Source organism: Phacochoerus africanus, chromosome 9 (assembly GCF_016906955.1).
Source record: "Phacochoerus africanus isolate WHEZ1 chromosome 9, ROS_Pafr_v1, whole genome shotgun sequence".
Lineage (NCBI taxonomy): Eukaryota > Metazoa > Chordata > Mammalia > Artiodactyla > Suidae > Phacochoerus > Phacochoerus africanus.
The window spans coordinates 52,403,035-52,421,376 of record NC_062552.1 but is presented as its reverse complement, the minus strand read 5'-3'; the positions used below and the strand labels follow the sequence as shown (position 1 = coordinate 52,421,376).

Below are 18,342 nucleotides of genomic sequence, written 5' to 3'. Positions count from 1 at the left end.
TTGACTTCCTTATTTTATTCCTCCATGAGAAGAGGAACCTTATCTTTCTTCCATGTCATTGTATCCGTAGCACTTAGAGTAGTTCCAGGCATATAGTAGGTGCTCGATAAATCAGTGTTGCGTGCATGGTCAACTAAAGATAACCATCATACTGGGAGGCCCTGTGTATTTGGGGAGCTCATTTCAGGTGCTGATCCTAGGCTGCTCCCAGCCTCTACTCTTTGGTAAATGGATCTGTCCCTGCCTTTGATTCCAGCCCTGGCTCTTGCTCTGTGGTGCTTTTCAAGCTTCTTTACCCTCGGAGCCTTAGTTTACACATTTCTTTTCTTTTCTTTTCTTTTCTTTTTTTTCTTTTCTTTTCTTTTCTTTTCTTTTCTTTTCTTTTCTTTTCTTTTCTTTTCTTTCTTTTCTTTTCTTTTCTTTTCTTTCTTTCTTTCTTTCTTTCTTTCTTTCTTTCTTTCTTTCTTTCTTTCTTTCTTTCTTTTTTTTTTTTTTGCTTTTTAGGGCTGCACCATGGCATATGGAAGTTCCCAGGCTAGGGGTCCAATTGGAGCTACAGCTGCTGGCCTACGCCACAGCCTCAGCAACTCGGGATCCGAGCCACATCTGTGACCTACACCACAGCTCACAGCAACATTGAATCCTTAACCCAATGAGCAAGCCAGGGATTGAACCCACATCCTCCTGGATACTAGTCGGGTTCTTAACCCACTGAGCCACAATGGGAACTCCCTCATCTCACTTTTTTGAAGCCTGATAGATAATACAATGCAAAGGTTGGAACAGCAGCTCACAAAACAGAAGGTAATTATCTACAGCTAAAATCAAGTCCTAATTGTCTGCTTTTTTTTCCCACACTGATGAATACTGAGGAACGACAAGCCTTAATACTGGGAAGACTTTTTGTTTTTTCTGACATTTCACATGGAGGAGCTCCCTAGAGCATCGCTGGAGTGTGTGAGAATCCTGTTGTCTCTGTGGGGGCTGTGGCAGTAGCTCCCCTTCTTTTTCCTTCCCAGGTCACTTAGAACAATCTCCAGCAGTCATAAAAAGCTGGATGGCCAAGTCTGACAGACATATTCTATTCCCTCGTCAGACTGCCTTCCAGGCTCTGAACATTCTGGCCCTGCCGCAGACCCCAGGGTGACCCGCTAACTTCAGGAGCGGAGCCTCCCTGACAGGAAGGCAACATAACAGAGAAAACTCCACAAAACACCCAGCGGTGACAGACCCATGGCAAGTGTGGCTTCACTGCATGACAGATAGCACATTTACAGGTCTTTTTCCTGTTTTTCCTACTTCATATAAGAGTCACCTGGCCTCAAGCAAGCCCCTCTGAAGGAGGGAAGTGCAGGTCAGGGGCTATATGGCTCTGGGAAGGTTCCTGTCACTTGCTGGGTGCTGAAGCCCTCATGTGAATGCAATTGAATAAGAAAAAAATCTTGAAATTCTTTCAGGAGTGTAGGGCGAACCAGAACTCGACTTGATCTGCTTTATTTGCCTTGACAAAGCTATCACATCTTGATTTCTTTTTTTAAATTTTTTTGTCTTTTTAGGGCTGTACTGGAGGCATATGGAGGATCCCAGACTAGGGGTCTAATTGGAGCTACAGCTGCCGGCCTACACCACAGCCACAGCAACACCAGATCCGGGCCATGTTTGTGACCTACATAGCTCATGGCAATGCCGGATCCTTCACCCACTGATCGAGGCCAGGAATCGACCCTGCAACCATGGTTCCTAGTCGGATTCGTTTCCACTGTGCCACCACAGGAACTCCAATTTCTTTTTTTTAAGTGTAGCATTCAGATGGATGTTTTTGCTTTAACCAGAGTTCCTGCTGCAGTTTGGGATTGTGACTTTTGGGGGAGCAAAGGTGTTAGAGGGGTATTTTTACCCCCACTCCTGCTGTTTGCCGAAAGTGATTTCCTCCAGGTAACACCTGCGGCCTCACTCTGTTTCTTGCACACTCCTTCCTGAGCAGGAGAGTGAGCTCCCCTGTTGGGGGCATAGTCATAGGACCCATGGTTTTTGGATCATGTGGGGCTAAGCATTGGGGGTTCCACCTCTTTCATCTCTTTCCTTCTTGAGCCAGTCAAGGCAGTGATCCCGGTAAGTAATCTCCATGCTCCAGCTGCTCTAGGATGGGGATGTGGCAAGAGTTGGTGGCATTGGGACATTGCGTCCAAGCCACGTTCTCCAACAGGGTTCTTCCTGGCTCCCCTCAACCCCAACAACTGGCATTTATGTCTATGGATTCAGATGCCAGGGTATGACCTTCTCTTGAACCCAGTGGAGTCTTTCTGCAAAAATCCACATTTATTTCATCTTGGATCTTTATATAAACCTACAAAGCACTATGAGAAAAAAAGACTCAAAGAAAATTCATCAAAACCATTAAAAGGGGTTATTACACATTGGAGCATTATGAGAAAAAAAGACTCAAAGAAAATTCATCAGAACCATTAAAAGGGGTTATTACACATTGGAGCATTATGAGAAAAAGTCTCAAAGAAAAATACGTCAGAACAATTCAAAGGGGTTATTATGCGTTGGAGTGTTTCTTTTCTTTTGCACTCATCTGTATTTTTCAAAGTTTCTACAGTGACCATGCACTTCTGTTACCGTATAGAAAAAAAATAAGTTTTCACTCCTGTACCAAACAGTCAAAAACAAAAAGCCAAAAAGGGTAAAGAAAGAACATTCTAGAAACCATGGATTTGCACCCACAGAACTTGAGCAGGTTAACCACGCTATGGCTGTGTTGCTGGAAGGTTGTGGGGAGGAGGAAGGAACAGGTGTCAGGGCTTAAATACCATGTGGGCCGATTTGAGGTGGCCCAGCGTGATGGCCTGGCCTGACAGCACCTCAGCACGCTTACCTGGTGTGTCTCGTGGTGGCCTTTGCCGGGAGAGGGTACTTCCCTTTCCTTGGTGCAGACTTTGGTGAGTGGATTCTCTAGGACTCACCCTTTTCAGAGACCACCTGTCAGGAGCTCCTTCCTGGGGCCTTATTTGTAACCAAGCCCTCTTGCCTTTCAGACCAGAGCAGAGAAGTCTCCCGGAGCCTATTTCCTGCCTGAGTTTGCACTCTCCCCTCAGGGAAGTTTCCTGGAAGATACAACAGGGGAGCAGTTCCTCACGTATCGCTATGATGACCAGGTGAGAACCCCATTCTAGAGCCTGCTTTTGGCTTTGCCATTTGTCAATGGGCGGGAAGCAGTTTCTCAAAGAGAACTGCAAAAGAATTGCCTTTCCTCCTGGGCACAGCGAGTGCAGCGGACCTTGCACACCAGGAAGGACCCCCCCCCCAGACCTCTGGGCTGCCCATGCCTGCACGTGGCTTCCTTCACGGTCCTTGGTTCTTGCTCCGCCTGGGGCATTGATCTGAATTGTTCATTTAAATGGTAATTTAAATGTTGCAGCTATCCCCACTCCCCACATTCATTCATTTTAGCTATTGCCAAACTCATCAGGTGATTCTGGAATCATCCAAGTTCTCTTTTTTGAATAAGCTTTGCCTTCTTTCTTTCTTTTTTTTTTTTTTTTTGTCTTTTTAGGGCCGCACCCGCAGCATATGGAGGTTCCCAGTTTAGGAGTCTAATCAGCTGTAGCTGCCGGCCGACACCACAGCCACAGCAACGCCAGATCTGAGCCTTATCTGCAACATACACCACAGCTCACGGCAACGCTGGATCCTTAACTCCCTGAGCAAGGCCAGGGATTGAACCCGCAACCACATGGTTCCTAGTTGGATTCATTAACCACCGAGCCACGACAGGAACTCCTAAGCTTTGCCTTCTTAACTCTTCATTCCTTTTACCAGCACCAATACGTTTCTTTCCCAAGCCTGTTTTCCAGAAGGGGAAGACATGTGCATGGCGCTGTGTGAGTGTACGTGTGTGCCATGTGCACATGCATGTGTGTTTGAATCACTGCACGAACCCTGACTGGAGGACAAGGCTGGGCTTGGCTGAGATGCAGAAACTGCACCCTTGGGGCTATGACTCACTTCCAGTCTCGATTTACGTTGATGTTGAAGATTATATATGTCATTGAAATTGCTCACAAGTCGTCGAAAACAGAGAATGTCCGTTTTGACACATGCAGAGGCTTCTAGCTGATGGTGTCTGAACTTTCAACTCAGTGGAGCAAACCAGGTGGGGTTTAAGGTGATGAGGGCCTTTGGTGGATCTGGCAGACTTGGGCACCTATGGGGCCAAGTGTGTGGGTGAGAACAGGGCAAGAATATCTTCTCACAGGAGATGATGGGGTAGAGGAAGATGGCACAGTGTCCAAGGTCCATTGTGCTATCTTTTGTGTGTGTGTGTGTATGTGTGTGTGTGTGTGTGTCTTTTTAGGGCCGTACCACAGCATATGAAAGTTCCCTGGCTAGGGGTCAAATTGAAACTGCAGCTGACAGCCTACACCACAGCCACAGCAACTTGGGATCTGAGCCATGTCAGCGACCTACACTGCAGCTCACCTCAATGCTGGATCCCCAACCCACTGAGCGAGGCCAGGGCTGGAACCCGCATCCTTGTGGATACTAGTTGGGTTTGTAACCACTGAGCCACAACGGGAACTCACACTGTGCTATCTTGATCTGTATGGTCCAGGCTGACAAGTTCTGACTTGATTTAGGCAGGGCCTCACTAGGGGGTGACAGGTGTCACCGAGAAGGAGCCACTCTGGGAAGGTCAGTCTGCCAACATGGGTGGATGTGAGATGTGACACTGGGGAGTGGGTCCCAGCCCTGGTGCTGGCTTGATCAAGGCAGGCTACAGGAGATGAGACAGGAAGAGGATTAAAGCCTTAGGCAGCATAACGGGCTGATGAAGGATGGGGAGATGTCTTTTGCCAGGCGCTCTGAATCCCAGCACCACTGATTTTGATCTTTGAGGTTTCTGTTCGTGACCTGCCCTTGGTACGTTGAGCTCTGGAGCTGGAGTTGGGGTGAGGGGCAGGCTGTGAACCAGTGCGGCCAGCTGAGAGCAGGATGCTCCCCAGGTGGACAGAGGCGGGGATGGGATGAGGCCAGGGTTTCATCAGCCCTGTCAACATTCAGTCCTTTAAGCTGTTTGTATAGCGAGTGCATAAGCAGGGATTACGGGAACAGGCCTGGAGTGGGAGATAATTCTGTAATCCTGTTAGTTAATGCTTTGGAGGGGCCTTTGGGTCTGGCTGCCAAGAGATGCCTAACCCATCAAGCTGCTTTCTGCCCTTCTCCCCGGTGGATTTCTAGAGGGTCTGTAATTTGTGGCTCCTTTTAATTGAGAAGTTAATGATCCAACAGGTTTTCATATGAGAGCTTCAGAGAAATGAATCCAGAAGGCAGTAAAGGATAAAAAGAGGGTGTCTGGAAAATCATGAGCTCTGTGTTTTTTAATTAAAGAGTGGTTCATGCCTTCTCCATGTTCTACAGATAAATTATATTGAATATAATAACAATCTAAAAGCGAGCAAAAGGGGAAAGTAAGCCCCTGCAGTCTTTCCAAAAGGCCTAAAGCGGATCTTAAAAGTGTGTGACACGCTGTGGAAATTTTGTCCTGGGACATAGTGTTCCAGAAACTAGCACATGAAAACAGGCGGTGTTGCCCCCACTGTGTGTTCTTTTCAAAGGAAAAGAATAAGGTCAAACTATAATCAGCCAATAATAGCACCTACCCTCTTCTATTCCAGGCAAGGAAAATAGGTCTTTGCACCAAACTTGGTGTATCTTTTGAATGAACCTCAAAAATGTAATCAGCTAGAGACTCTTAACCCATGAGCCCAAACCTTGATTCTCTTTCATCCTAATGCCAAGTGCACAGACCGCCCTGTGACACCAGGGAGCTTCTCAGGCTCAGGGGAAAAGTTACATCAAATTTTGCTCAGTTGGAAAACTCTCACTCACTTGTAACATACACTGCAAGGACCAGTTAAGGAGATAGACTCTGGAGTCAGATTGCTTTGGATTTGAATTTCAGTTCTAACATTAACCTTGCTGTGTGAGCTCAGACAAGTTACTTCACTTCTCTGTGCCTCAGTTTTGTCATCTGTGAAATGGAGATATGAGGGCATCAGCCTCACGAGAAATGCTTAAAGGAGGACATTCATACCGTTCCTAGAAGTCTCCCTGCACAGGTCCTGGTGCAAATCAGCACTTAATTGAGCTGTTGTTATTACCAGTAATATTATTGGCCAAGGCTCAATGCAGAGAATCTCAGATATTCTTATGCTAAAGAAAAGGAAGAAGCATCTTCTCCATTTATATCAGGGGACTTCACACAATATGTTAATTTTTTTTAAGGTATAACACGCATCTAGTAAAATGCACCCATATCTGAAGTGCAGAACTTGATGAGTTTTAAAACTGGCTTACACTTCTGTAACCACCCCCCAGAGCAAGCAATTAAACATTTCTAGGAGTTCCTATCATGGCTCAGCGGAAACGAATCTGACAAGTATCTACGAGCATGCAGGTTTGATCCCTGGCCTTGCTCTGTGGGTTAAGGATCTGGTGTTGCCGTGGCTGTGGTGTAGGCCAGCAGCTGTAGCTACAATTAGACCCCTAGCCTGGGAACCTCCATATGCTGTGGATTTGGCCCTAAAAAGACCAAAAAAAAAAAAAAAAGAGAGAGCAAGAGAAGGAAAAAAAAAAATCCAGCCCCCTAGGAAACTCCTTGGGCCCCTTCCAGTCAATATCCCTCCTTCAAAAAGTAGCCACCATCCTGAATTCTATCACGGTTACAGGTTCACTTTGTTTTCTTTACTTGTAGTTCTATACCACTGGAATCATACCGCACACACTCATTTGTGTTTGACCTCTTTCACACCTACCTCATAATATCTGAGAGATTCAACCAAGTTGTTGGATCCAACAGAATTTCGGGTTTCATGTCTGCCCGTTGTGCTCTTTGGAACACAAGGTCTCAGATTGGAACAGAGTGAGGCGTAGGGGGTGGCAGGCAGCATTGCTCCTGCCCAGAAATTCCCAGGTTGGAAAACTCAGAGGTTTGCAGGGAAGCCCCTCCAAAGTGTCCATCCCTGGAGCATGGAGGGGGCAGTTTCCCAGAGCAGCCTTTGTCCCAGCCTGGCAGCGGCTGGCATTCCACAGTCAGATATAGCTGCAGGTCTGGGTGAGTCACCAGCCAGGCCGATGCCTGGGCGGTCACGTGGCTTAAGTACCTGCTGGTGGAGTTTGCGGGTATGACAGAAGCGCTGTCCGGCTGTCCAGGCAGCCTGAAGCCAGAGTGGCAAAGTGCTTATGCTTCCGAAGCTGTAACTAAAGCTGTTGGGCCAGGACTGGGTTCACTGGAACATCCTACCTCGAAAATACTCTTTCAAGAATGTGGGGAGCAAGCAGATGGTACGGAGATCGCGCGCTCTTCCCCAACCCCCGTAGGACTTTTTAACGTGTTTTCTCCTGGTGTATTTTCATGAAGACCTTCGGGTCACTCTTCAAATGTCTCCTGGATTAGGAGTCTGGAAAACTAATAACCCCGAGGCCAGTAAAGCACAGCTGTGATGTAGGCTGTGTTTAATGAGTCACATAAAAGGCACACTATGGATTATACAGGGCCTGAAGCAGCTTCTAGTGGGGAAAGCCGTCCCGAAGCCAGCTGGGTAGCGATGCAGTTCAGTTCAAACAGGGCTGGTCAGGCAACCTTTGTCTTGCTTCTGCCGCTCATTGGCTTATAATCTAACAAAGTTCTTCAGCATCTTTGGACCCCAGATTCCTCGTGCGTTTTGAAAAGCCACGTGACTGTGTTAGCGGATCCAAACTCCTTCCACTCTAAACCAGTCCATTTTTCAAAACTACAGCAAGAATATTCTACATCGTACAGCATTAATTGGATCATTCTGATGATTGAGGCAGGCTTGCCAGCAGAGCAGTAAACTATTACTTAGAGAATCATAGAATTTTACAGCTGGTGGAGGCTTTGGCTCAAAGGCCTCATTTTACAAGTCAAGAAAACAGAGACTCTGAATGTGCAAATGACTTACTCAAGGACACCCAGATGGTTAGTGTGAAAAGGAAAAAAAAATCCCCTGAAATTCCGACACTCCAGACCTTAGGCTCCCCTACTCTGAGGATAACATCCAGCTGCTTCTTTCCAAAGAATCGCTAGAAAATTCTCTTTTCCAAAAAACAAACAAACAAACAAAAACCTGATTCCACTGTGAGAGTGAATAGGGCTTTGGAGACCTTAGTAGATCAAAGGAAATAATTTCATATTCATGGGTTGCTTCAATAGCTCCTTCTTAACTCCTTTAGAAATTTGGAATTAGCCATACTGCCAGCATTTATAAGCAGAATTCTTGTCATAATAGTGATGCTGGAAAGATGTTACCGGAATCTGGGGTCTTGTTCATGCAGCTGAAGAAAGAACTTCACAAACGCACAGGCAGCGAGCAAGCAAAGTCTTTATTACAGGAAAGCAAATAGCTCCCAGGACAGCTGGGAGGGGGGAGAAGAGCCCCCTTCTCTATTGTCTTATAGGGGTTTTTATCCCTTAAAGATGGGGGGTACCAACGTGGGGTCCAGAAAGATGTGGTTTTCTCCCATTGGCCTTGCCCAGTTACCTCTATCAGTCCTTGTCCAATAGGGGTCTTAGGGGTGGAGATGTCCCGTAAGTCTCATGGTTTCTTTGCCCTTTTCTTTCCATAAACTGAGTCCCAGGGGCTTAGAGGTCAGTGTCCATCTGGGCATAGGTACACTCCCTACAGTAAACAAGGCCTGTAGGGATGTTATTCCCACAAGCCCTTAAGCCACAAATGTTAATCCATAGCCATATCAAAGAATGCATTGAAGCCCATGCTTCTACACTGACTACCTATTATTATTCTGTTAATAATAACTCTATTGAGTTATTATTCTGCCTCAAGAGCAGTGATGTTGTTTTCAGGGTCTGGGTGAAACGCGGTGGCTGAGATGAACATGGGACCCACTTCCCATTTAGTGAGCCTATCCTGGGACAGAAAGCATTCTGACATTAGGCTACATCAGGTGTACAAGATAGATAAAATGTGTTAGTTTTGGATGATAGCTTGCGGTCGGGGGCTTGTTAGCCAGTCAGCCTCTGGGATAGGTGCTTTTGTCATTCCTCGTGATGGTTTTGGAGTTTTGTCTCCCGGAGAACCTGTTCACCGGCAGGCAGCTGACGTTGGTCAGTTCTAGGAAGCGGAGTCTTGAATCCTGCAGTGTGTTCTTTCTCCCATGGCCGATGAAGGTGGTGCTGAGAGCTACTTGGTCTCTCTGCCTCCATCTCTTTCTGGGAAAGAGGATGGCGAGTCTTTCCATTCTCACCTTCAGTTCACTGAAGCTTTAGACTTGGGGCCTCCTGAGTTACTATGGGGACTGACTTAAAAGTCTGTCCCAGGCTTCATGTTTCTAAATTGGAAGTCATTTTTCATTTTCTTCCTTCCTTCCTTCCTTCCTTCCTTCCGTCTTTTTGCCTTTTCTAGGGCTGCTCCTGTGGCATATGGAGGTTCCCAGGCTAGGGGTCTAATCGGAGCTGCAACTGCCAGCCTACACCAGAGCCACAGCAACGTGGGATCCAAGCCGCCTCTGTGACCTACACCACAGCTCATGGCAACGCCAGATCCTTAATCCACTGAGCAAGGCCAGGGATCGAACCTGCAATCTCATGGTTCCTAGTCGGATTCGTTAACCACTGTGCCACGACAGGAACTCCTCTTTCTTTCTTTTTTTTTTTTTTTAAGTGTTAGGAGAACTCTTTGTTTTCCACCAATAGTCTTATTTTTGTGTCTTATTTTTCAGTGTTGGTCAGGGGCAGATAAATGTGGAAGGTGTGTCTTCCCTGCCTTGATGGATTTGCTGCAATATGCTTCTTCCTGGTAGGCAGCTATGATTAGCGCACTTAGAGTCCATGCCCATGTACATTTTGCTATGGTCCAGGGATTGTCTTTTCATGCGCACATGTTGGAGCCCTGTCCCCCTTGTCATTTTTAGGCTGCCAGGCACCAAAAGGTAGAAAACAAACAAGAAAAACATTAACTTGGCTTCCAGGCATGCAGGATACTGCTGGGTGTTCAGTTAGCAATGGGTTCTGACATTCCTAGAATGAACCTAGGGTAGGTTCTGGTATAAGCTTGTGGCCATTTAGAAGAGAACCACATTGATTTCATGTCACAGAGGTCCTTTCATACTGTCTATACCCATCATTCCTTCTCCCCTGTAACCTCCTGGCTGATCTGGCATCTCTTTCTGCCCATGTTTAAGCGGACTCAAGATTTTTTCTTTTTCAAGTTAAAATTGCTATTACCTCTTCTCTGATCTACCGCTGCTTCCAGCGACCCTTTCATTTCCAAATTCGTTTGTCTCCTATTGCTTTCCCCACCCCACGTTAGCTCTTCAAATCCAGTGTCCCCGTCCTTCACCCCCACGCCCCGCACATACCTTAGACAGGCATCCGTTTTAAGAAGTTCAGTTCCTTTCCTGAAGTCAAATCCAGGGGTTGCTGTGAATCATTCTGCAATTGTAAAATTCAGTGTCCGTAAAATTCTATGTTTGCAAAATTCTGTGTTTGTAAAAGTCCTAAGGCATCATGGTGCCATCCATGGGGCCACAGCTGACTCTTCTCTTTCTTCCCCTGGGTGCCAGTGACTGCCTGTGTGATTTCTTGTCTCGAAATTCCTCTCCAACTGGTATTTTCTTTGCTGTTTCCATTGCCAGGGAGGCAGAGGGCTGGCTGTGTGGCCCTGTCAGGCTTCTCGAACTGCAGCATGACAGAGCTGGAAGGCAGTTTAGGGATTCTGTTTTTTCAGGTGAGGAGTCTGAGCCCCAGAGAGGAACAGCGTCTTACCCAAAATCACACAGCCAGGCAGTAGCAAAGCCAAATGCCTGTTCTTTGCCCTGAAGCTCAGTTAAGACATTTTTACATCTAATCTGCGGGAAGGAAAAGTATGAGAGAAATGTTTGAATGAATTTTTAATCCTAGGAGTAACAACAGTATGTTAATAATGAAGTCTTTGTGTAGTCTTATTTCTAAACTTCGTTTCAATGTCTTTTTTTTTTCCTTCAGCTTTTATGATAAACTTAATTTTCCTCTTCCTGATTTGATTATTGATTTATGCATTCTTTCTAAGGACAAGAAATCTGTTTGCTCTGAGTCCATCTTTCTCAAAGTAACTTCTTCCGAACTTTTCATGAATATCTTGGCCGGGAGCTTCCTTGTGGTTAAACTGTTGGCAGGCCCCAGAAATATCACTTGACGTTTCCAAGTTATTTATGTAATAGTTTTGAACTGGGGAAGTATGTACCGACTTCTGAAATTTCTCGTGAAGGAGGAGGGACATAACCCTTGGACCTTTAGGGTATTGTCATCATCTTTAGGGATCGAGAGGAGCGGCTCACATATTCACCACATAGGAGAGTTTCCGTGTTGTTTCTGGCCTGTGTGGAGAATGTTTCTGAGCAATGAGCCATTTGAGTTTTAATTGTTCATTCCTTTGTTAGTGAGTAAGCTTGGTCAAATGTAGTTAACGCTCCTTCAATATTCCAAAGATTGCGCGATCTCACAAGAAAGCAAGCACGTGGCCCATGAGGAGAAGACAAGAAGACATTAACTGGAATGACTTGCCCTCTCGTCCCAGTTCAGGCCCAGAGAAAATCCGTGAGCACCGCACATGAAGAAGCACACACTGTTCTGATCGGCTTTGGCACACGCGGACTCTGAATTTCATTATCCTGGAGCTTTTCGCAAATCAGCTCATTTTCCAGCATCAAGGAATTAGGTCTGTTCACAGAGAGTCGGTCCCAGCTCTTGAACCATGCAGACACTTTTCTAATGTGGTCTTCCTTGACTTATTCTGGGGATACTGTGTAACTTTTTAAAATCATTTTCATCAGCTGGGTTAAATGGTGGATGCAGGCTGGTCAAGTTCAAGGCAGCTCCAAACAAAGCTTTCTCTCACTGCAGTCAAGATTGCTGAGAAACAGGGCCCCTGCTGCCTGTGCCCAGACTTCTCGCTGAGATCCATCTGGTCCCTGCCCAGAGGCTCCGAGTTGGCAGGCACTTTGAGGCTAGGTCACCTCCAGCTGCTCTACTGGGTCATCCTCAGACCCTGAGTGAAAGAAAGCAAGGGGACCCTCCTGTCTTCTCTGCTATGAAATGAGTGGGGTTTTCTTTGCTTTTTAGGGCCGCAGGTGCGGCATATGGAAGTTCCCAGGCTAGGGGTTGAATCGTAGCTACAGCTGCTGGCCTACGCCACAGCCACAGCAATGCCAGATTTGAGCCACATCTGCGACCTATGCTGCAACTTGTGGCAATGCTGGATCCTTAACCCACTGAGAGAGGCCAGGGATCGAACCCGCATCCTCATGGAGATGCTATCAGGTCCTTAAGCTGCTGAGCCACAGTGGGAGCTCCTGAGTGTTTCTCCTCCCTGGATGCCAGGGCTTTGCATTCCGTTCTGGTCTCTCTGCTTTGGGTGCAGCAAAGGGACTGGGTGTGAGTGGCTTTTCCTCTCCTGGGAAAATGCAGGGCTAGGGTCAGGAAACTGGACTTGCTGGCTTGCCGTGGGGTGGGGAGTAAGTGGCCGAGGGAGAATTGGATGGAAGCCTGTCATTTCTTTCCCTTGTCAGGGAGGGAAAACAGAGATCAAGAGGGCTACCCAACAGAGGGGAGCAGGTTTGGAGGCAAGGGAGAGAGCCATGTCAGGGGAGCGAAGCTTTGCTGATTCTCTCTGAGCTGAAGTTGGAAGGGCTAGATGTCGAGGCAGTAAGGGAATTTATTCCCAATCAGGAGGGAGTTTAAGCATTGTGTTTGGATTGGCTTATTTGGAGTTTGGAAATGTTTCTTTTTGTTGGGCCAATTCTGGCCTGCATCGCAAAAGCAGAGGCACCGCCTGCAGAGAGGGTCCTGATGGCCTAAGGCTCTGTGAGGCTTGGGTCATTCTGTGGATGCTCTTATCTGCTCATGCTTGAGGCTTTACACTGTATCTTCCCAGGTAATGGACTGTGGGTGAGCGAGCTGTTCTTGAGGGCTCTTCCGGCTGGGAGGGAAATGGCTCTGGCACGTAGATGCCTGGGGCCAGTTACAGAAGTACCTTGGAAGGGTCTGTGTTGTTATTCCATATCTTAGCTTTTATGATACTCTTTCTCACTCTTTTTTTATGGTCTTTTCAGGGCTGCACCTGCTGCATATGGAAGTTTCTGGACTAGGGGTCGAGTCACAGCTGCAGTTGCCAGCCCGCCCCACAGCCACAGCATCACCAGATCCAAGCTGCGTCTGGGACCTACAGCATAGCCCATGGCGATGCCGGATCTTTAACCTGCTAAGCGAGTCCAGGGGTCAAACCTGAGTCCTCATGGATACTAGTCTGGTTCTTAACCCACTGAGCCACTGCAGGAACTCCTCATTTTATGAGACTCTTTATGGGAGTCTTATGTAAACCTTTGTACAGTGACCAAGTTGGTCACCCAACTTTCCAGCCTGGACTTTTCTGTGCACTCTTGGGCTGGAATTACCAAGGGAGTTCAGTAGCCCTGAGGTCAGGGTGCTGCTGGCTCTTGTGCTTGGTGGGACATTCCAAGGCCAAGTGGGGGACAAGGGTGTAGTTCTTATGGGCATCTCAGGGGCATCTCATTTGGACATTCTCGGCATTGCCTTCCAGTGAATTTCCAGGTCTGCTTTTATTAATGAAGCTTCTGTGTATCCATTCACAGATGTATGCATCTGGCTCTTCTCCAGATGTAGCCTTGGCACAAATTGTCCCAGGTGTGTGAAACAGCCTCCTGTGCTTCTTATACGCCCCTCCCCTCCCCTCCATCTCTGTCAAACCCTTGTTCATCCTTCAGTGCAATTATTTCTTCCATTCTCAACTTCCCTCCCCACCCAGGTGAGATGAGGTCTGCTTGCTTGCTTCTTTTCTTTAGCATAAGGGAGTTTTTTTTTTCTTCTTCTGCTTTTTAGGGCTGTACTCACAGCATATGGAAGTTCCAGGCTAGGGATCCAGTTGGAGCTGTACCTGCCGGCCTACACCACAGCCATAGCAACGTGGGATCCGAGCCACATCTTCGACCTACATCACAGCTCATGGCAACGCCGGATCTTTAACCCACTGAGTGGGGCCGAGGATTGAACCCACATCCTCATGGATACTCGTCAGGTTCATTACCCCTGAGCCATGATGGGAACTCCAAGTTTTTTTTCTTATAGAGTTTTCTGCCACTGAAGCATGCAGTCACTAGCCTTCCTGGGTGAAGGGAAGGAGTGAGGCGAGAGAGGTGGATATGGCGAGAGAGTGCCCTGGAATCAAGTTGAATTTCTAGTGCTGGTCTGGATGAGTGCTTTATCCAAGCAGTAAACCCTGTGAAGATGCTGCATCATGAGCTATTTCAAGAAAATACCATTTGGGATCTGCAGTTCGGAGTACTTTCTGATGAGCCTCATGTTCCCAGGGTCGGCAGAGATAGCCCAGGGCAGTGACAGATGGGCTTTAATATTCCCTCTTCCCAGAAACTGTTTCAGTTACCTTTGTCATTCTGCTCATGGACATGTGCACTACTGTTTTGGACAGGTTTCCACTTCTTCCTCTTCTTTTTATTTATTTATTTATTATTTATTTATTTATTTATTTATTTATTTATTTATTTATTTTTTGGCTTTTTAGGGCTGCACCCCACCACGGAATATGGAAGTTCCCAGGCTAGGGGTCCAGTTGGAGCTGTACCTGCCGGCCTACACCATGGCCACAGCAACATGGGCTCCGAGCCACACCTGTGACCTACACCACAGCTCATAGCAATGCCGGATCCTTAACCCACTGAGTGAGGCCAGGGATCGAACCCGTAACCTCATGGATCCTAGTTGGGTTCATTTCCGCTGAAGTTGGAACTGAGGAAACTCCAGGTTTCCATTTTTAAAAGTTCCTCATCTTTGGCTGCTTACACAAATACGTTTGAGTTCTGTAGAAATTACTGTGCATAACACCCACCTCCCTTTCCAGAACTGGATTAACTCATTAAGTACTTTCTCCTTCCAGTTTCCTTCATCTGCCTCCTCTGCTCCCAGCACAGTGATTATTTCCTTCTCTGAGTCTTCCACTGGGCTCTGAGCTTCTTATGGGCAGGGATGCTGCCGTTTCATCACCATAGGCTCAGATCTCACTTCCTGGCCTGGCACATGGTAAATGCACAGTGAACATTTGCTCTTTGAAGGTTACGTCCCTTGTCAAAAACCTTAAGTGGGTCCCATTTGTTTCCTTCTCTGAAATAGCTCAACCCTGACGGTATTCAGATCCCTCCTGAGCTACCCGTATTCTCTTATCCCTCCATTCTTTGCATGTGCCCAGGGCTCTGGCCACATGTCCTTTCTGACCTTTGCCTGTGCCAGGCCCTTGGCCTGCCAAGCTCTTCTCTGAATGTGTTCCCTGCAATGCCCAGCTCAGGCAGCATCTCCTCCAGGTAACTTTCAGAGAAGTCTTCAGGGTAAAGGGTTTTTTGTCTGGTCTTTGGAGAGAAGGAGCTCACCCTTGCTTAGGGCCCCAAGGCTTCATCTGGCTCTGTAATTGTTTATGTCGATGTCTTATCTCTTCTGCTGGAGTAAGAACAATTCCAGAACAAGACTGCATAACTTCTCTGTGTCTCCTGTGGATGCAGAGTGGCTAGAAGGCCTATTTCCAGGAGTGACAAGACCTGAAGAAATTCTAATTACACTTTTAGTTCCAAGTTTTCTGTAAGGAATGAAGGAAAGAAATAAATTCTTCAGAAGTGTTCATTATCCTTTGTCATAACAAAGAATCTATCCTCATTTCTTTCTTGTGTGTATATTCATTTCTTTTTTCTTTTTTTTTTTTTTTTTTGCTCTCTACCTGAAGCTGTGAGGAAATAATGTTCTTTCTTGCAAACACGGTGAGCTTTCTTTGCAACACTGCAAAGGCTTGGTTGAAGAATCAGATTGTTGTGTTTTTGGACACTGGCTGCTCTGCTTCAAATTCTCAACTCTTTCCATGTGGTAGACCACCAATAAGGGCAGAACTCCTAGTCCTTTTTTTTTTGTCTTTTCTTGGGCTGCAACACAACTCCTGGTCCTTTTTTTTTTTGTCTTTTCTTGGGCCGCACCAGCGGCATATGGACGTGCCCGGGCTAGGGGTCTAGCCCCCAGCCTATGCCACAGCCACAGCAACACAGGACCTGAGCTGTGTCTGTGACCTAGACCACAGCTCATGGCAATGCCGGATCCTTAGCCCACTGAACAAGGCCAGGGATCGAACTCACAAGTTCATGGTTCCTAGTCGGATTCGTTAACCACTGAGCCACCACGGCTCGTTTGAATGAATCTTTGTCTTCATCTCCTCCCTCTGGGATTTAATGCTGACGCATTTTTAATTCTGCAAAGGTTGAAATGCTTGAGCAAATTTTCCTCTCTAATTAGAAAAAGGCAAGGGTTTCGACTCAAGAATTTGCCTTTGAATTGGGTTTCTGCTACATTAAAATACATATGTGTTGAACAGAGCTATGATGTGTTAAATATACATATTAAATACAACTACGCTCTATTAAAAACCTACTGAGCATACATTTCCCCTGAGAGATTATAATGCCTTGAACTGAGACCTTTTGTATTTGACATCATGCTGGTAGCAGCTGTAGGATAAGGAACATTCATTAATTCAGATGCTCCTTCATTCATTCCATCAGTAAGGATTGACTGACTCTCTGCAGTGTGCCAGACATTGTGCTGGGTGTGGGCTGTAGTGATCTGAAATACTATTGCATCCAAAATAATTCCTGATATTCCAGTCTTGAAAACTCGAGTTTTTTCTTGTTCAAATAGGACTAAGTTATAGCTGCCCTTATTTATTAATTTTTTTCTGTCTTTCTCCCTCCTTTTCTCCCCCCCCCTTTTTTTCTTTTTACTGCCTCACCTGGGGCATATGGAAGTTCCTGGGTCAGGGGTCAAATTGGAGCTGCAGCTGAGGCCTACACCACAGCCACAGCAATGTGGAATCCGAGCCACATCTGCGACCTGTACTGTGGCTTACAGCAACACCGGATCCTTAACCCATTGATCGAGACCAGGGTTCGAACCTGGATACTAGTCCGGTTCTTAACCTGCTGAGCCACAATAGGAACTCCAATGGCTGTCCTTATTAAGCAACCTCCATGTACAGGAGCTGGATTAGAAATTGCATGTGAGTTGTAACAGTCCTCTGGGTTTGCTCTGTGCAACACATGTACTAAAGAGGATTAGCGTGGCCCCTGTACCGGTTGAGATGAAATTTGTGAAGAGTTGAGGAAAAAAAAGTGGGAGAGAATAAGATACAGGGGGGTTGATGGATGGGAAGCTAAGCTTCTTTGTATACGTTTGAATTTGGAATCGAGCAAATATTTTACAAACTTCTAAAACAAAATTAGATTCAAAAAGTACAATCCCTAAAAATAAAAATAATATAATCAAGCCAAAACAAAAAATCTGTGTTTTCAGTTGAGGGCATGAATCGCACAGAGAAGAGAACTGTTCCAAGTAACTTTAGTAAGACATATTCATTTACCTGTAGATGCATATATACAAGGCCAAAAAGAACTACAAATAAAACTGTAAAGCTTTTTGTAGCCATCATATTGTTGATGGTAGCCCTGGCAATGCTAATCTGAGACTTCTTTGTGGATAATACGGGATAAAACAAATGAGTGATACAGATGAATAATCTCATTTTTATTTCTGGTGCTGAGAACCCAGATTCTTGGTGTGGGAGAAAGGAGATACAGATGTAAGAGAAAAGAAATTAAGTAAAAACCCTATAGTCCTAAAATTGAACTGTAAGTAACTGTAAAATCTCCTGAGGTGTTTTATCTTAAACAAAACTGACATGGAGTTTTTAGTTCCTTACAGTTCGATTTTAGTACTATAGGTGCATTCACTGAACAGTTTTTAAAACCATGACCCAATAACCACCTTACTAGCAGCTTACCTAGTGTCTGGATTATGGTCTCTAAATATCATCTCCTACTTAAAAGGAACCAAGACTCAGTGGGAAAATGGCTTATTCCAGGTCTTGGGGGGTGGGGGTGGAAATATGCAAAATTAGTCTGGAACATCATGTAATTACCAGGTAGTAAGGAGGCTGTCCATACTACTAGTCTCATCAGAATGGCTCAGACACCACCTTGTAGAGACCCTTATGAGCATAAATTGGCACAAGCTAAGCATCAACAAGAATAAAAGCTACAGCTATGTCAATGATATTTAAATCCCTAAGTCAACAATGATACTAGAATTTATTGACAGTGATGACAGGTGCTAGGGAATCAACTCATGATGTTGGAAACACATAGGGGAAAAAAAAAATGACCCAAACATTTATCCTGCCTTCTCTATATATGACTGTG

The 18,342-nt window shown here is 46.0% G+C and overlaps 1 protein-coding gene across 2 annotated transcripts in view; it reads left to right on the top strand.

Annotated features, from left to right (window-relative positions):
- Positions 1-18,342, top strand: part of ADAMTSL3 (ADAMTS like 3) — a 358,645-nt gene that overhangs the window by 54,009 nt on the left and 286,294 nt on the right. For both annotated transcript variants that reach the window (XM_047795344.1, XM_047795345.1), the window contains exon 3: positions 3,042-3,161. In XM_047795344.1, coding sequence (XP_047651300.1) covers positions 3,042-3,161 — 120 coding nt within the window. The remainder of the gene's footprint in view (positions 1-3,041; positions 3,162-18,342) is intronic.